This window comes from Podarcis muralis, chromosome 7, assembly GCF_964188315.1.
Source record: "Podarcis muralis chromosome 7, rPodMur119.hap1.1, whole genome shotgun sequence".
In the NCBI taxonomy this organism is placed as follows: Eukaryota; Metazoa; Chordata; class Lepidosauria; order Squamata; family Lacertidae; genus Podarcis; species Podarcis muralis.
This window is the reverse complement of record NC_135661.1, coordinates 11,767,706-11,785,177: the sequence shown is the minus strand read 5'-3', so window position 1 is coordinate 11,785,177 and position 17,472 is coordinate 11,767,706. Positions and strand designations below refer to the sequence as shown.

Here is a 17,472-nt window from a genome sequence, read left to right as displayed (position 1 = left end):
CATGACGTGGTGTAGTATGTCATTTGTTGTTGTTCATCAGAGGTTGTCTATACCTAAGACCTGCTAAGGAACAGCTTGTTGTTATTACACTGACATATGTAAAACCACAGAATTCAAAGAGGGTGTACTTTCCTTTTCCCATGACACACACAAAAATTACACACACACACATTTTTTTTTCTTACAGGCCTACACAGCTTCCTCTCCTTTTCTGTCAGACCCAAGGTCCATCCCACAGTGCTATGAAATGAGTCACAGAGGGAAGCTTCTTCTAAACGGATTTCTGTATTAGCCAATTACTTATAAATACATTTATTACAGTAAGCAAATCTGTGTATGCAGGGAGAAACAACGAAAACAAAACCATCAGCTACAGCGGAGACCCTGCAAAGATCCAAGGAACTTGATCAGGAAAGGCAGAAGCCTACAGGCCACAGTCAGGCAGAAGGCCTGGAGGGAGGGCCAGGGCAGGCAGAGGAACAGGGGCAGAGAGGCAGGTCCCCATGCTCTGCCATTCAGGGTGGCACACCCCAGGAGAAAGGCCTGTCTCAGAATCAAGCTCTAAGGCAGCCTGGGCCACCCGGGCATTCTCCAGATGTTTTGGACCACAAACCCGTACCAGCCCCAGTAGCGATGGGAGTTGTAACCTAAAACACCTGGAGGGTACTTGACTGGCAAAGGCTGTCAAAGGGAACTAAATACACAACAGTGAATGAAGCAGAAACTTAGAGCACCTTTAAAAAACAAACAAACCTGCCTCATAGTTTTGGGGTTTTTTAAAAGCCACTTATGGACAAACGTCTCCTCTCCAAAGTGTTCACAGGAGACTTGGATGCCTGGACAAGTCACAATGCCCACCCCTGCTTTTAAAGGGGAATACAGGCATTTCCCCACCCCAAACATTAATTACTAAGAAAATCTCTATACAAGGAGCATCCCCCATAGGGCTTCTGGGGCTCCCCAAACCCATTCTGGCCAACAGGGAACGCTGATCCCTTCCCCCAAGCAACGTTCGTCAACACTGTCACCTAATGGAGATGGGAGTGACCCAACCAGGTCCCTCAAGGAGGCTGTTTGGGAAGGAGCAGCTAAAGGCACATTGGGAATCAGAACCCTCCAGGGAGAGAGGAAGGGAATCTTAGCAGCTGCCAAGCACAGATAACAGGAGTTGCATCTCAAACAGTTGTTGGCACCAGTATCTGCAGGCTGGAGTGGGGGGTCAGCGAGTCCCAGGTGAATTTGGAAACGTAGGGAGTGTGGAAACGGAGCTCTTAAGGTCTGGTGGCAGAGATTCTTATTGCCCTGAGGCTAAAGAGAGAAGGAGCTGGTGAAGAAGGAAAGGGCAGTCTAGGGAGGGGAGTGTGTCTGTGTGTTCTGAAGGAGCAGTCAAGGACCCTGATGGCTGTGCTCAGCCAAGGGCCTTGTGGTTCCGATAGTAATTTTGAGGACTAAGAGAAGCAGGGGCAGACAGGAGCCAGGGTTGGAGTGAGCCGAGAAGATCCAATGCCAGGAGGAAGAGAGTTAGGTTGGGATGACACCCGTGGCAAAGAGAATGATCAAGATCAGGATGATGGCCACAATGACGCAGATGATGATGATCATCTTGGCATTCTTCCACCAGTACTTGCGTGCCACCTTCTGTGAGGTTGTCTTGAAGTGTTCCGACTACAATGGAGAGAGAGAGAGAACTGTGAACACAGGAGGAGAGAGACCCCCCTCAACCACACACCAACCCATGTGGGACGGGAAAGGTCTCCTCACAAAAAACAAACAAGAATTAAGAACGTGAGATGAGTCCTGCTGGATCAGGCCATGGTCCATCTAGTGCAGCATCCTTCTCACAGTGGCCAATTAGGTGCCTGTGGGAAACCTGCTAGCAGCACTCTCCAGGTGCCAGTTACAGCGCTATGAGAGACGGAGGACAACCTTCCTCCATGCCAGCATCATTTATACAATTCTATCGTGTCACCGTTTCGCTCAACTTAGAAGTCCCAAACACTGCAACCTTTTCCCCCAGGGGAGTTGCTCCATTCCCTTTATCAGTTGCTTGCCTTTTCCTGGAGCTTTTCCAACTCCGCAAAACCCTTTTTTGAGGAAAGGCAGCCGGAAGTGAACATAGTATTCCAAATGCAGTTGCACAACAGATTTGTGTAACTGCATCAAGTTACCAGCAGTTTTATTTTCAGTTCCTTTCCTAATTTCTCTAGCATGGTACTGGGGTCCCAATATAGGTCAAACCCAGCAGTTACAAATTTGGCACAGAAATGGGACTGGCAGCCAAGCTATAATCATTGTGATGTGTTCAGAACGCCTAGTCCCAGTTATTAAACTGGCCACCTCGCTGCGGTTTCCAGTCATCAAAGGCAGCCCAACACACAATGCATGGCAGTAATCTATCTGCTGTTTGCATCTTCTGCAGCTCTGTCAGGCCATCGATAGCAGCCATTCCATCAGGCTGCTGCAAGAGAGATGGAACTGCAGGGCCTCTCCATCAGCTCTGCTTGGCTCTGCTCCAAATTCTTTTCATTCCTGCTGCTCAAGACCTCCAAAACTAAGGATTAGTGCTTGTTTTCCCCTCCCCTCGACCTATTTCCTTTTGGGTTGTAAGCCTGAGGCAATCTTCTCGTTTATATTTGTAAGCTGAGCTTGAGAGCACTTTTTGTGTGTGTTGAAAACCGGGATAAAAATGCCAATAAAATAATAATTAGCAAGTGTGTCTCTGTGTTGAAAGTGTCTCTGGAATTCTGTAAATATTTTATAGTTAATATTTTTATTCTGCTGTTGTGTTACCCATCCTGGGAGCATTTGTTGAAGGGCTGGATAATAAATTGAAATAATTAATAATAATAATAATAATAATAATAATAATAATAATAATAATAATAATAACGGCAGCTCATGGCACCCTGTTTTGATCAGGTACCCCCAATTAAGGCTGCTGAGCAACTTTCCAGCCACCAAACCCAGGTGACAGATTCAAAAGTCAGCTAAAACCTTGCACATTCCTGTGCGCTAGTCTTAGGTGGTACGGCCAACTGCTCCGCCTCATTCCAGGAAACAGCTTAGCAAGTTGTAAATACCAAAGGTAGAATAAAGGGCAGAGGGTGGTTTGGGCCTTCCTGGGCTGCTCAGGGATTAATCAGCCACACTACAAACAGCTCCACCCTGTCCACTATGCTTCTTAGACACAGGACCTCTGGTGCGCTGCCTGAAAGGAGCTGGGCCTTGTGCCTCGCCCACCCTCTGCCTCAGCACCCACAGGCTGGTCACACAGACCAAATTGTGCCAGATTCTGACTTTTGAGTCAGAGGAGATCTCAGTTTAGAAGAGCCCAAATTGGCAATGATAAAAGGACAACTGCGATCAGCTGTGTACCATGGAGAAAACCTGCATGTTATTTTCAGAGCAGCTGGGAAGAAAATGTGCTGGGTGCAAGTCCCTCTCTGCGGTAAGGAGGGATTTTAAACCCCGTCCCAACAGGACAGGCGTGCAGGCTACTTGTAGGGAAAATCACACTTGAAAGCCAAAGGAGCTAAACATTTCGCCCGCTCTGAATTCTGAGCAGTGGTTGGGCTGAGGCACTGTTATCAGTGGATAAGGAGGAGGAGTTTTAATTTGCAGCAGAAACACTGTGAAGGCAAAGAATGCCTCCGTTGGCTGTACAGTGGGCTACAAACACACGTCTAAATACACCTATAGAGTTAGAACATGCTTGCCACTTGCAACATCCTTGAACTTGTGTGGAAAACCAGAGGATCATACCAGGTCACACCTTATGGTTCTGATGGCACTCTTGCCAGAGCCCCAGCAATGCTGAAAAAGCCCCTGCTCTATCCATGAGCAACTTCCCCTTCGAGCTGAAGCTCTCAAGCTCAGAGCAAGTTTGCTGAGGGCAGGGGGTCTGCACCCTCCAGATGCCTCCTCCCATCATCCTGAGGCAGCATGGCCAATGGTCAGGGATTATGGGAGCTGTAGTTCAGCAAAACTTAGACAGCCACAGGTTCCCTGTCCTTAGGCCTAGGTCTGTGTTTCTAACTGGAAAACATCTTTCCTTCCAATGGAAACTTGCAGATGTGGCACAAGCAGAGATAACCAGATGTACAAATGTAAGATGGGGGACACCAGGCTGGCACATGTGAAAGGGATCTAGGGGTCTTAGTAGACCACAAGCCTAACGTGAGTCTGCCCAGGAATGGAAGAGTACCACTTTACTCTGTCTTGGTCAGATCTCACTTGGAGTTTTGTGTCCTGTTCTTGACAGAAGTTTAAGAATTGTATTGACAAGCTGAAACATGTGCAGAGGGAGTGACCAAGAGGATCAAGGGTCTTGAAATCAAACCTTATGAGGAACAGTTAAGGTAGCTGGGTATCTCTAGCCTGGAGAAGAGAACATTGAATCGAATCATAACATTGTGGCATTGGAAGCGACCAAGAGTCCAACCCCACAATAACCAGGAATAGCCATCTTCAAATATTTAAGGGGCTGTCCCATGTTAGATGGGACTGGTGCAGAATGAAGGACCAAGACCAGTGGACCCAAATTACAAGAAAGGAGATTCTAACTAAACATTAGGAATAACTTTCTCTCTCTTTTTTTTATTAGATAGAATACGCGATGTTATAACTATATGATACTTACCGAAGAGACGGAGGTGGATGGATAAATGTATAATGAGTGTATGTATTCTATGTGTATATATAATAATGAAAATCAATAAAAACTGAATAGGAATAACTTTCTCACGGTAAGAGCTGCCTGACAGTGAACAGACTCCCTCGGAAGATGGTGGACTCTCCTTCACTGGTTTTGAAACGGAGACTGGATGGCCATCTGTCAGAGATTCTTTAACTGTGATTTCTGCATTGCAGGGGATTGATCTAGATGACCCTTGGGATTCTAGGAACTACCATCACTTTCCCCAATGCTTGCTTGGGGACTCTGCTCTTCTCTACCAAGTCACTAGGCAAGTCCCCTCACTCTTCAATGAAAGGAGCTTGGTGGCCTCCCGTGAAAACCTCACCCCCTTCAACTCTGCTCAGAGCACAAGTCTCAGAACCTACCGTCGCTTCCAGGTCCTCCGTCTTGTTGCGCAGGTGGTCCAGGTTCTCTCCCCTTGCCAGCATACGCTCCACGTTCTGCGTCATGATGTTCTTGACGCCCTCCACCTCACTCTGGAGGTTCTTCACCTTGTCGCTTGCCATCCCAGGGGCGCTTCCACCCTCCTGGAGGGAAGAGAAGGAAGGAAGGGGGCTTAGGATGGAAGACCTGGGTCAGCCACGGATGTTGGCAACCGGAAGAAGGAAATCCAAATGGAGCTCCCAGCGTCCCACACACCAACAAATATGGGACGGGGAAGGTCTTCTGCACAACCCTCACAAAACATAAACAAGAATGCACTTGAGAAACCCACAAGGAGGACCCAAGCACAAGAGCAACTCTCCCTTCCTGTGGCTTCCAGCAACTGGTCTTCAGAAGCATTGCTGCCTCCAATCGTGGATGCAGAGCAGTCATCCTGGCTAGTGCCCATCGATAGCCCTCTCCTCCATGAATTTGTCCAATCCTATTTTTAAGCCATCGAGGTTGGTAGCCATCACCGCCTCCATTGACAGACTGTGCAAGGTTGATCCAGGGGATTGTGAATGAAGGAGCTGCTGACTACCTAGGCCCCTGTTCAGAAAAGATCTCTGTTCCACAACTGCCAATATCATAATGCCTTTATACATATCTATGGTTTGACTGCCCTTAGAATACTGTAAACAGCTCTGGTTGCCACACCTCAAAAAGGGACATTGTAGAACTGGGTAAGGTGAAGAAAGGGGCAACCTGATGATCAGGGGGCTGCAGCAAATTTAACTTCCCAAGGAAGAAAGGGAACATTTTAGGAGTTTTAGTTTAGGACTAAAAAAAATGTGAGTAAGGGGCAGGGGGACAGGACAGAGGCACATAAGATCATGCATAGTGTGTGGAGAAAGTAGACTCTGTTAGAACCCAAAGAAATCATCTAATGAAATGGAATATTGGAAGATCCAGGACAGAAAGAAAAAGAAGAAGAAGTAGCACTTATCACAGAATCCGCAGTATGCAAGGATGGCTACCACCTCATATGGCTTTAAAAGGGGTCCAGACAAATAAATATAGGATAAGGGTATCAACAGCTACTAGCCATGATGGCAACGTGCTTCCTCCACTGTCCAAGGCAGAATGACAGTTCCTGGGAGTCTGAAGTGGCGAGAGTACGGCTGTAGCACTCAGGTTCTGGTCGCAGTCTTCACATTGGGCCATCTGGCTGGCCAATGCAAGAACAGGATGCTGGACTAGACCCTTTGGCCTGCTCCATCAGCCAGGCTCTCCTCCTATTCTTAACAGGGCACGCAATTTGCCACTACAGTGGCTGCTCATGCAAATGCCACTTGTGCAAGGGCAAAACAAGAACCAACAGACCAAAGAGGAAGAGAGCTCAAATTAATCCATTGGCCTTGCACCAAGACACATTCTGAAAATAGGAACCAAGTCTGATCAGGCTTTGGTCGCACAAGAGAGGCCACTTTCACCCTGCCTGCCTGCCTGCCTGGGAGTGACGCGGCGGCTTGGGCGCCCACGGACTCCGCACTGCCCCAAACAGCCCGCCCGCCACCTCCCCCTCAGCTGTAGGACGGCTGAGTGGGAAGAGGCAGGCAGGCTCCTCGAAGGCCCCGCGGAGCGTCCTGCCCCGGCTCGCACCGCCCATGGGCACAGGGCATGCCCACCACCCCAGGTGCCCGATCGGCTTGCTCCACCGCTGTCTTCAGCCCAAGCATCGCATTTCCTCGAGGGCAACTTTTTGCACCATACAGGTGCTATGACATTAAGATTGTTAAAACCATAATGTATTTTTACATTATTAGAACATTACAAAGAGCTGGGCTGCTGGATGAGGCCAAAGGCCCATCTAATCCAGCACCCTGTTTTCAGTTGGTCAACAAGATGCCCCAATGGAAAGCTTGCAAGCAGGACCTGGTTGCCACAGCGCTCTAGCCACAGCGCTCTAACCCAGCGGCCAGTATTCAGAGGAACATTACCTCTGAAAGTGGGGAGAACATAGGAATTGTGACTGGGAGCCATCGCTCGCCTAATCCTCTTTGAAAGCCATCCAAGTTGCTGGCCATTACTGCACCTTGTGGGAGCAAATCCCATAGTTTAACTATGGACTATGTGAAGAAGTACTTTATTATATATTACCGTATTTTTTGCTCTATAAGACTCACTTTTTCCCTCCTAAAAAGTAAGGGGAAATGTGTGCGCGTCATATGGAGCGAATGCAGGCTGTGCAGCTATCCCAGAAGCCAGAACAGCAAGAGGGATTGCTGCTTTCACAGCGCAACGATCTCTCTTGCTGTTATGGCTTCTGAGATTCCTAATCCCCCCCCCCTTCTCCAAAAACTAGGTGCGTCTTATGCTCTGGTGAGTCTCATAGAGCGAAAAATACGGTAATTATGCTATATTATGTACAATTCATATTAATTAAAGCACAGGAGGAGCTCAGCATTATTAGAAACCCCACGAAAATGCCAGGAGTGTTAGACAAGGCCAAACAGATAAAAAATACTTGTCTCAAGGAAGAGAAACCATTCGTCATCCTTGTTCACATAGATGTTGCAATCCCGGTATCACCAGATTCACGCAAGAGTTCCACAGAGTTGTTTCCTCAGAAATTATCAGAGTCAGATGACTAAACTTGGGGATAAGAAAGCAAAGACAGCGAACCTCCAGAAGTGGAGATTGCAGTCACCCAGGGGTGCCATCTCACCCTCAGGATTGTGGGTGCTCACCACCATAACGAGGACGTGCGACATCACACACACAGACACACACTGGCACGCAAGCACAATGCACAAAGTTGCATTGCGCTTTTGGTGGGGGGCTCCTCCTCCTCGCAGCCAGTGAGGCCCCCTTTTCCGTAGGGAGGGGCTCAGACATGGAGGCAGAGTTTCTGCCTCTGCGTCCCACCTCCCTGGAAAAGGGGGCCTCACTTGCTGGCTGCAGAGGGTGGGGCTGAACTGCTTCTTTCTCAGAGGCAGAGCCGCAGAGGCTGGTTGGCTGCCTCCCTCTGGTTTTGCTCACTGACTTTGTGGGTGCCCAGCCCCCAAAATTATATTATTGTGGGTGCCCAAGCACCCACAGCCCCTGGAGTTGGCTCCTGTGCAGTCACCGGAGCCACAATTTCTGGACACCACAACATACGTCTTCTCAACTAATGCAGAGATACAATGGGCAGCCTCCACTGACCTGGTAATTACTGATTCTATTTTATTTCATTACAATTGTATAAAAGAACCAATTACCAGTTACGACAGACCGTGCAATGATCAGTGCGGAAATCACAGCTGTACTCAGGATGCCACCTTTCCTATTAACCACTGTGTCACTTTTATATAAAAAATAATAACCATTTTAGGGAATAGAAGCCTATTATATTATTTGAGGCTCAGTTTTTCTAACTGTAATTGCTGCCTTCAATATACTTGTTGTGGGACTGACTCATCAGTGTCTTGCTTTGGGGGCTGTATCCCACCAAGTTATAGCAGACCCACAGAACTTAGTGGAGCTTAGTCATGTGCATTTCTTTCAATAGGCCTACTCTGAGTAGAGCTAACATTGGCTGAAACCATTTAGTAGGAAGTCAGATAAAACAAATGTGGACAGATTTTATTTCAGATGTCATAGAGTCACTGGAATTTGGCCTGAAGTCTTTTAAAAACAGGTTGTACCACCTGTTGGCAGGCAAGAAGGCTTGGGGACAGCCAGGTTTGGTGGCGAATTCTATAGCAAAGAGCGAAAACGCCACAGCTTAAGGACAGCAAACGCCTGCTTCAACACATGAAACCATTCTGTATCTTCTGAAACCAATCCTGAAAAGCAGAGACCAAAGAACTCCAGCTCACGGTCCAGACACATCTAAGGATGTTGGCAGCCGGAGACACTCAAACGGTGCTCCATCCTACCTGCCCCTGAGCCTGCTGCCAAGTCAGTGCTTCTGGAGAAGCTGCAGCGAAGAACCAGGAATGCTGTGCAGGAAGGCACCAGAGGTCTTGAGCAAGTCCCCAGCAGAAGTGACACATACTTTCCACTGGGAATGCAGAATATGCCAAGCATCCCCCAGAACCAGCAGAGCCACTCTGCGGTCAACAGCCTGGCATCACAAACACAGCTTAGACCAGGTCTGAGAAGGGTCTCTCTCTCTCTCTCTCTCTCTCTCTCTCTCTCTCTCTCTCACACACACACACACACAGAGAGAGAGAGAGAGAGAGAGAGAGAGAGAGAGAGAGAGAGAGAGACTTCTCCAACCTGGGGCCCTCTAGATGTTCTGGACTGTTGTTTCGTTCATCCCCAGCCCAGAGTTGCTTTAGTGGGAAGTAACAGAATCACAGAGTTGGAAGGGACCCAAAAGTCACCTAGTCCAGCCCCCTGCAATGCAGGAATCTCAGCTACAGCATCCATGACAGATGGCCACCCTACCTCTGTTTGAAAACCTCCAAGGAAGGTGAGTCCACAGTCTCCCGAGGGAGACCGTTCCACTGCCAAACAGCTCTTACGGTCAGAAAGTTTTTTCGAATGTTTAGTTGGAATCTCCTTTCTTGTAACTTGAAGCTATTGGTTTGAGTCCTACACTCTAGAGCAGAAGAAAACAAGCATGCTACCGCTCTCCATGTGACAATCCTTAAGATATTTGAAGATGGCCATCATATCTCCTCTCAGTCTCCTCTTTTCCAGGCTAAACATACCCAGCTCCTTCAAGAGGTCCTCACAAGGCTTAGTTTCCAGACCACATTGGTTGCCCTCCTCTGCACACCTTCCAGCTTGTCAACATCCTTCTTAAATTGTGCCTGACTTGGTTAAAAAACTTCTTGATGATGTTTGTGTTGTTATTTTTGGAAAATTAATAAAATGTTATTTTAAAAAAATCCTTCTTAAATTGTGGTGCCCAGAATTTGACACAGTATTCCAGGTATGGCCTGGCCCAGGCAGAATACAGGTGGTACTATTATTTCCCTTGATCTGGACACTAGACTTCTGTTGATGCAGCCTAGAATGTTAGCTTTTTTTTGCTGCTGCATCACACTGTGGACTCGTGTTAAGCTTGTGATCCACCAAGACCCCTAGATCCTTTTCACATGAACTGCTATTAAGCCAGGTGACCCCCATCCTATATTTGTGAACCTGGTTCTTCCTGCCAAAGTGCAGAACCTTACATTAGTCCCTACAGAAATTCATTTTGTTAGCTTGTTCTCCAATATGTTAAGGTCATTTTGAATCCTGATTCCGTCTTCTGCAGCATTGGCCACCCCTCCCAGTTTGGTGTCATCTGCAAATTTGATGAGCACCCCCTCAATTCCTTCATCCAAGTCATTTATAAATACGATGAACATCAACGGGCCCAGGACAGAACCCTGCGGCACCCCACTTGTCACTTCTTTCCAGGATGACAAGAAACCATTAATGAGTACTCTTTGGGTTTGGTCAGTCAGTTGAATCCACCGAACAGTTACGTTGCTCAATGCACATTTTACCAGCTCCTCGCGAGAATATCATGTGGGGTTTTGTCAAAAGCCTTACTCTGGGGTTGTGCACCCATCTCACTTAAGAGGCCGGGAGCCAGCGCTGTCCGGAGACACTTCCGGGTCACGTGGCCAGCGTGAGAAAGCTGCTCTGGTGAGGCAGCGCAGCACACGGAAACGCCGTTTACCTTCTTGCTATGTATTTACTGGCAGGCAATGTATAACTCCTCAAAAAATTAGTAAGGGAATAAAGGGACTTTTCCTGTCTCTGGTGGAAATGACCACAGGCTGCTGTATTCTCAAATGAAATCTTTCAGGAGATATAAAAAAATATTAATAAACATATTAAAATTTATCCTTTGTTATTATGATAGCCATGTTCAAATATATAAAATGATGTCATATAGAGAGGGAGAAAGGTTGTTTTCTGCTGCTCCAGAGAAGCGGACACGGAGCAATGGATCCAAACTACAAGAAAGAAGATTCCACCTAAACATTAGGAAGAACTTCCTGACCTTAAGAGCTGTTCGACAGTGGAATTTGCTGCCAAGGAGTGTGGTGGAGTCTCCTTCTTTGGAGGTCTTTAAGCAGAGGCTTGACAACCATATGTCAGGAGTGCTCTGATGGTGTTTCCTGCTTGGCAGGGGGTTGGACTCGATGGCCCTTGTGGTCTATTCCAACTCTATGATTCTATGATTCTATCCTTACTAAATATGTGGAAATATACCATGAAGACATTTTGCCAAAAGGAAATTTTGACATGGATGCTGTCAGCTGTCAGGATTTTTACAGCACAACAGCGGAAATGACTTAAAAAAATATGTCTATATCCTTATGGTATAAAAATATATGGAAGTTGGTTATTGCAGGAAAAAATAGAACGTACGTTACAGGTCTCTAAAGGGCTGGAAGATTCCAGTGATTTCTACTCAGTATGGTGGGATTTTATTTTACATAGTTTAGCTTCAGATTCACAGAGAAATATGGATGCCATGATCTTAGATTAGATGTTGGGGTATTTAACTTTCTCCCTGCACATGCCAGGCCTCTTCTGTGACACACTTCCAGCTCCAGAGGTTGGAAGGGTGATCTCACTAGGGGGGTCTTTCACCTCCAAGTTGCCATAATGGCATTTTGTGGGTCTGGGGGGGCCAGGTCTTCTCTTCCCATGCCCCAAGGTATGTGCCTAGATGCACATACCGCTTATGTGCCTTGAAATGTTTTTCCTCACTCACTGCCCCAAAGAGGCTCCAAGCCCCAAACCCTTTGACTCAGGGCTCCTTTTCGCCACACAGATGTCCAAACCCACAACTGTGATTTCTTTTCCTTACTAGAAAATTGTATACTCCCAAATGCATTTGCAAAAGGATTGATTCCATTTGTCTTAGGGATTTGTAATCAGAACTCCATAAGCAAGCTCTAATACTTTAATTTGGCTGCCAAGGAACAAAGGACTATTGGGTTCAATTCTTTCACAGTCATATTCTTAACCTTGTAAACCATACCCAGGTTTTCTCGTTCCCACAATTTTTACTCTAATGCAGGGCTGGTTCAAAGGCTTGGCTTCAGCCATTATAGTCTCTGGGCAGCTCCAGATGCACTTTTCCATTTGCATTCATCATTCTTTGTGTTTGCGATGGTATTGGGCCAGTTATAAGCAGGTCCCACTTTCAATACGGTTTGAGCCTACCAACAGTTTCAGGGTGGACACACTGCTTCATTTCTGGTCAGTGCATGTCCTGTAACTTCCTACTGAAATCCTTTAACTCCTCATTCCACAAACGTTCTGGTTTACTTTTTTTTTGTCTCACCTTTGTTGCAAGACAATAAGACAATAACACTGGGGAAGTGGAACGATGTGTGTATGGTCCAGGATAAATACACCACTAATGTTCTGGGAGATGATATATAATGAAATGAAAAAGGTATTTAAATATACCTTCCTGAAGAAACCAGAGGCCTTTCTCCTGGGCATGGTCGGCCAACTGGTGCCAAAGAAGGACAGAACTTTCTTTATGTATGCTACGACAGCAGCAAGAATACTTATTGCAAAGTATTGGAAGACACAAGATCTACCCACCCTGGAAGAATGGCAGATGAAGGTGATGGACTACATGGAACTGGCAGAAATGACCGGCAGAATCCGAGACCAGGGAGAAGAGTCGGTGGAAGAAGATTGGAAGAAATTTAAAGACTACTTACAGAAATATTGTAAAATTAATGAGTGTTAAAATGATGTTGGATGAAAGTTATGTGGTTTTTAGCTATAACGCTATAAGGAGTATGGGGGGAAAATGGACTATTAACAGACAAAAATGTAATGTTATATTATTTTAAGATTAAAGATTAGGATAAACAAAGAGGGGAAGGATTTGCTGAACTAACAAATTGAACTGGAATACAAAAAAGGGAGGTGTGAGGAGGTCCGGGAAATAAGCAAACGAAAGAAAGTGATGGAAAGATGGAATTGTTTGTTTTTTATCTATTTTTGCTTTGTATTTTCCTTTTTTCTTTTTTCATTTTGTAAAATTCTAATAAATATCTTTTTTTTTAAAAAAAGATAAATACACCACTAATGCACAATGATTGTGTCAATGGCATGTTATGGTACACCCCCCCCCCCAAACAAACAAAGCAATCTGGAGGGGCCCTCTGTGCTCTAGCATTCTACTTATAGCTGCTAGAGTCTGAACGAGGTCAATTTTTACAGAACCACAAATACAAGCAAGCAGTAACAGAAATTCAGTAATATATTCAGCTAAAGGTAGGGCATAGGGAATCTAATTTTGAATAAATGTGCAATTAATGGTTTTGAATTTTATTATGTTATTATGGATTCATGGATTGTGCAAGCCTCTATTCTGAATATTTTTTTTTTTTTTTTTGTTATGTGTAGCGGGCAAATTTGGAGTAAGACGGTTGGATGGCACCTGGTATGCCTCCTTCCGGCAACTCCTGCAGTCAAGCTGGTGCCAAATGTCTTGCTCTGCTTTCCTTTGGACCACATCAGTGAGGCCAAGACAGGGGTCTTGTAGTCTGGACAGCCTAGGACAGGGGTCTGCAACCTTTAAGACAAAAAGAGCCACTTGGACCCGTTTCCGAAGGGGGGAAAAAACTGGGAGCCGCAAAACCGGGAAGGTGACGTCGGGACGGTGCGTGACTAACGCACGCACCGCCCCCATGCGACATCACAGCCAGTACAGCGCCCGCCACAGTGGTGAGTGCCGGGGCGCACAATGCGCCTCCTCCCCTGGCTAGTATCCGCCCCGGAGCCGCGGCAAAGGTGTCAAAGAGCCACATGCGGCTCCGGAGCCGCGGGTTGCAGACCCCTGGCCTAGGACCTCCATACACATTGCCCAGGCCTGCACCCCAGAAAAGTCACAGTCACTGCAGCCACAGCAGGTGCTGCCATTCTCTAACGGTTTGCCTCTAGAGACAGACGGATGCCAACAACAGGGGTAAGGGGCACAGGGGGTGAGTACATGAAACCAGGGGCCTGTGGCTGAAAAAGTTTCAGATCCACTGATCTAAACTGTGTACAAGGACGACCTTAGAGGGGTGAGAAGTGGCTTTCCTGGACAGCAAGCAATTTCAAAATCCAACATTCCACAGAACAAAGAAGCTGGGCTTTTCCTTGAACATTCTTTTGGCAGCTCTGACATCAGAACTGGAGCAAAACACACTGCCAGGGCTGGAATTAATAGCTGTCTTATCTTCAGACCTATTCCTGGAAGCTGTTTGCTAGGAAATGCAAAGCGGGAGTCCGAAAGTCTGAACCAGGGCAGGTCTGCTATACCCTGTGCTTGCTTCCCTAAACAAACCACCACCACCATTTACAGTCACCCTGAGGCAGCTAAGTGCACCCTCCGTGCAAGACCCAGCACAGCTCAGGGGATACAGGGCTGAGGTTACACCAGGAGGGGTCAAAACCCAGTGCCGTCCTGGGCTCACACCCAAGTCATGGGATAGGGGCACTCACTCTCTGCTATCACTCACTTTTGCACAAGGAACCCACTGACCTCACACAGCTGTTGTGATGACAGTCAATAACAGACCATAAAAGCTATTTCCATGTAGAAAAACCGCTACACAGCTAATGCGCAACCAGTGTAGGTCAAGAGTAATGAGAAGCTGGAATTGAACATGTCAGCCTCTCCCAACAAAATGCTCTGCAGATGTTTTGGACTACAACTCCCATCGGTCCCATCATCAAACTTGGGTGGAGGTGACAGGAAATGTAGTCTAGAAACAGATTCTGGGCTCATCCACACTGACCTTTTGCAGCACTCTTTCCAGGCACAGATCCGTACTTAAATGCTCCGTGTCAGAATGTTTTCTCTCTCTCTCTCTCTCTCTTTTTTTGCCCCAGTGAAATCTTGCTCTTTAGCACTCAGTCAGAGCAAACGTCAATTCAGGTTTTCTACAGATTGCCATTTGCTCCAAGCGAGCTTTAAAGAGTGGGTTTTTGTGGTGAAAGCTCTGAGGCAAAAATAAAAATAAAAAAGGGTGTTTGTACTCAGACACAGAGCTTTAAAGTGCAGACGTTGCCTGGAGGAAAGGCAAGTGTGGATAAACCCTCACACTATCTATTTAAAGCGCATGACTTCCCCCAGAGAATTCTGGGAGCTGTGGTTTGTAAAGGGTGCTGCAAATGGCAGCTCTGTGGGGAGGAAACTACCATTCCCAGGATTCTCTGGGAGGAAGTCATGTGCTTTAAATGTGCATTGAATATGCTGTAATTGTACAGCGTGGATTTGACAGCTGGACGGCTTATGGCTCAAGAATGCTGGACTGGTGTATGAAAAATCCAGAGGAGGAAAGAGCAACATAATAAAGTTTCAGTGATGAGATTAACAGAAGAAATATCCTAGCAGTGGGACGGACTCTGGACTCTCCTTTCTTAAGAGGTTCCTGAGCACGGATCCAGCAGCGATGGGCTTCTGGCATTGGCGGGGGTAGGGCTGGATGACATTTGGGGCAAGATCTCAGTGCCCCCCACAGAGTGCTAAGCTGCAGCCAGGGGTGACAACTTGAATAAAAAATGGGGCGGGGCATAATTGATCATATGACACGGTGCACTATTTGAAGGCAAGGCCCATCAACTTTGGGGGGCGCTGGTCCCACAAATGTTATTGGGATGCCGAAGACCCCACAACCCCTAGGAGTTGGCTCCTCTCTGGCTGCAGCGGTTCAAGTGTCGGCTTGGGGTCAAGGCGGGCGGTGTTCAGATCCCCGCTCAGCCACGGCCAGTTCCACCTCTCCCAGCCTAACCAGCCTCGCAGGGTTGTTGGGAAGACAAAGAGCGGGCGGGGACTCGGGGAAAGCCGCGAACTGTTGCCCGAGCTTGCAAAAAGGGCCACTTGTTGGTTTCTAGAGGGCGTCTGCAAAGGCCGGAAAGGTTTCGAGGAGAAGCCCGGAAGGAGGAGCCCAACTCGCCCCAGCAGCCCAGACCAGGAAGAGCGCCAAGCCCCGCAAAAGAGGTTTCCCGCGGGGGCCGGAGCCTCGTCCCGGGGCCTCCGAAACCCCCCCCCCGCCGCCACCACTCCTGCCCAGCGCCCCTGCGCGCCGCCTCGACGCCGGTCGAGCCCGAGGGTGGAAGGAAGGCGCGCCAGAGCCGGGGGAACCCCGAGCCCGCGCCAGAGGGGGAGCCGGCGCTGGGGGCGCCCTGGTCCAGGGACGCGGCCTCGAGAGGCAGCCCCCGCCCTCCCCTGGCCAAGCGCCCGCTCCGCGTCCCCCGCCCAGCCACGTCGAGGGGCGGCGAGAAGGCAGCGAACTCGGCGCGGCTGGAAAGCTCACCATCAGCCCGTCGAATGGGTTCCCCGAGCAGCCGCTTCCCGGTCCTCGGCCAGCTCCCCAAAACTTCCTGCTTCTCTCTCGCTCCCCGCCGGCGGCCGCCCCTTCCTGCCCGCCTACCTTCTGGGCTCAGGTGGCCCGGGGCGGGTCCTCTCCTCCGACGCCGCGCCTCCTTCCGAGAGAGCGGCCCCAGGAGGAGCCCCACCCCCGCGGCTGCTTTGTGTTTCCTGGACGTGGCTCGAGGCCCAGCGGAGGCCGGTGTCTTCAAGAAAGAGGGTTTATTAACAGGGGTGGCCATGGGCGTTGCCAAGGGGGGGGGCAGTTGCCCCTCCCTGCCCCCCTAAATCAATAAAATCAGTAAAAATACAGTGCAAACTCAGGTTCTGTCATCCCCAACAAAAGGCCTGCCCCCCCAACAAAAATCTTGGCTACACCCATGTACCTAGGGGTTGTAGTTACAGGGAGGCCATGTTGGTCTGCTGTAGTCGAAACAAATTTTTTAAAAATCCTTCCAGTAGCACCTTGGAGACCAGCTAAGTTTGTTATTGGTATGAGCTTTCGTGTATCTGAGGAAGTGTGCATGCACACAAAAAGCTCATACCAATAACATACTTAGCTGATCTTAAGGTGCTACTGGAAGGAATTTTTTATTTTGTTTAGACCTAGGGGTTGGTTAGGTTTGCCCCCACCAAGGGCGTAGGCCCAGTGGGCGCAGAAATCTCTCCACACTGGCTTGGAGTGGCTAGGAGCCTTCCTGCCCCGTCCGCACTCTCCCTGCCAAGGGCACAAGAAAGCCTAGGTACGCTTCTTTTAACACGTCTTTACACTTGGAAGTTTGCAATGGAGGAGGTGCAGAACATTATATCTGAATAAAAGACCTGCACAGAGCTTGTCTGAGGCTCAGGAGTGGGACTGTTTTGTTGTTTCTCAAACCGGACTAGAGTTCTTTAGCCCCTGTTGGCCAAGGTGTGAACATCTCTGTTATGTACTACAGTTCTCACCCTGGGCCAGCAGGGGGATACTGTAGATAGTTTTCACTCAGGGCCACATATGCAAATAAGGGATGGAAAGTGATGTTCAGTGATTGGATAGTTACAGAAAGTTGTTACAGTTGCGTTGTGCTGGAGCTCTATATAAGCAGGC

At 48.0% G+C, this 17,472-nt stretch overlaps 1 protein-coding gene across 2 annotated transcripts; it reads right to left on the bottom strand.

The window, feature by feature from the left end:
- Nucleotides 1-266: 266 nt before the first annotated feature.
- On the bottom strand, nt 267-16,559 carry LOC114602690 (vesicle-associated membrane protein 8). Of its 2 annotated transcripts, none has more exons than XM_028741209.2 (3): nt 16,450-16,559; nt 5,062-5,223; nt 267-1,665 (listed from the first exon to the last, which is right to left on the bottom strand). In XM_028741209.2, exons 2-3 carry the CDS (start codon nt 5,200-5,202, stop codon nt 1,522-1,524), a joined length of 285 nt encoding a protein of 94 aa, XP_028597042.1. In that variant the 5' UTR covers nt 5,203-5,223; nt 16,450-16,559; the 3' UTR covers nt 267-1,521. The 2 variants fall into 2 exon arrangements, with proteins under 2 accessions (XP_028597042.1, XP_028597041.1); XM_028741208.2 differs by having other exon boundaries at nt 16,333-16,491.
- Nucleotides 16,560-17,472: the final 913 nt, after the last annotated feature.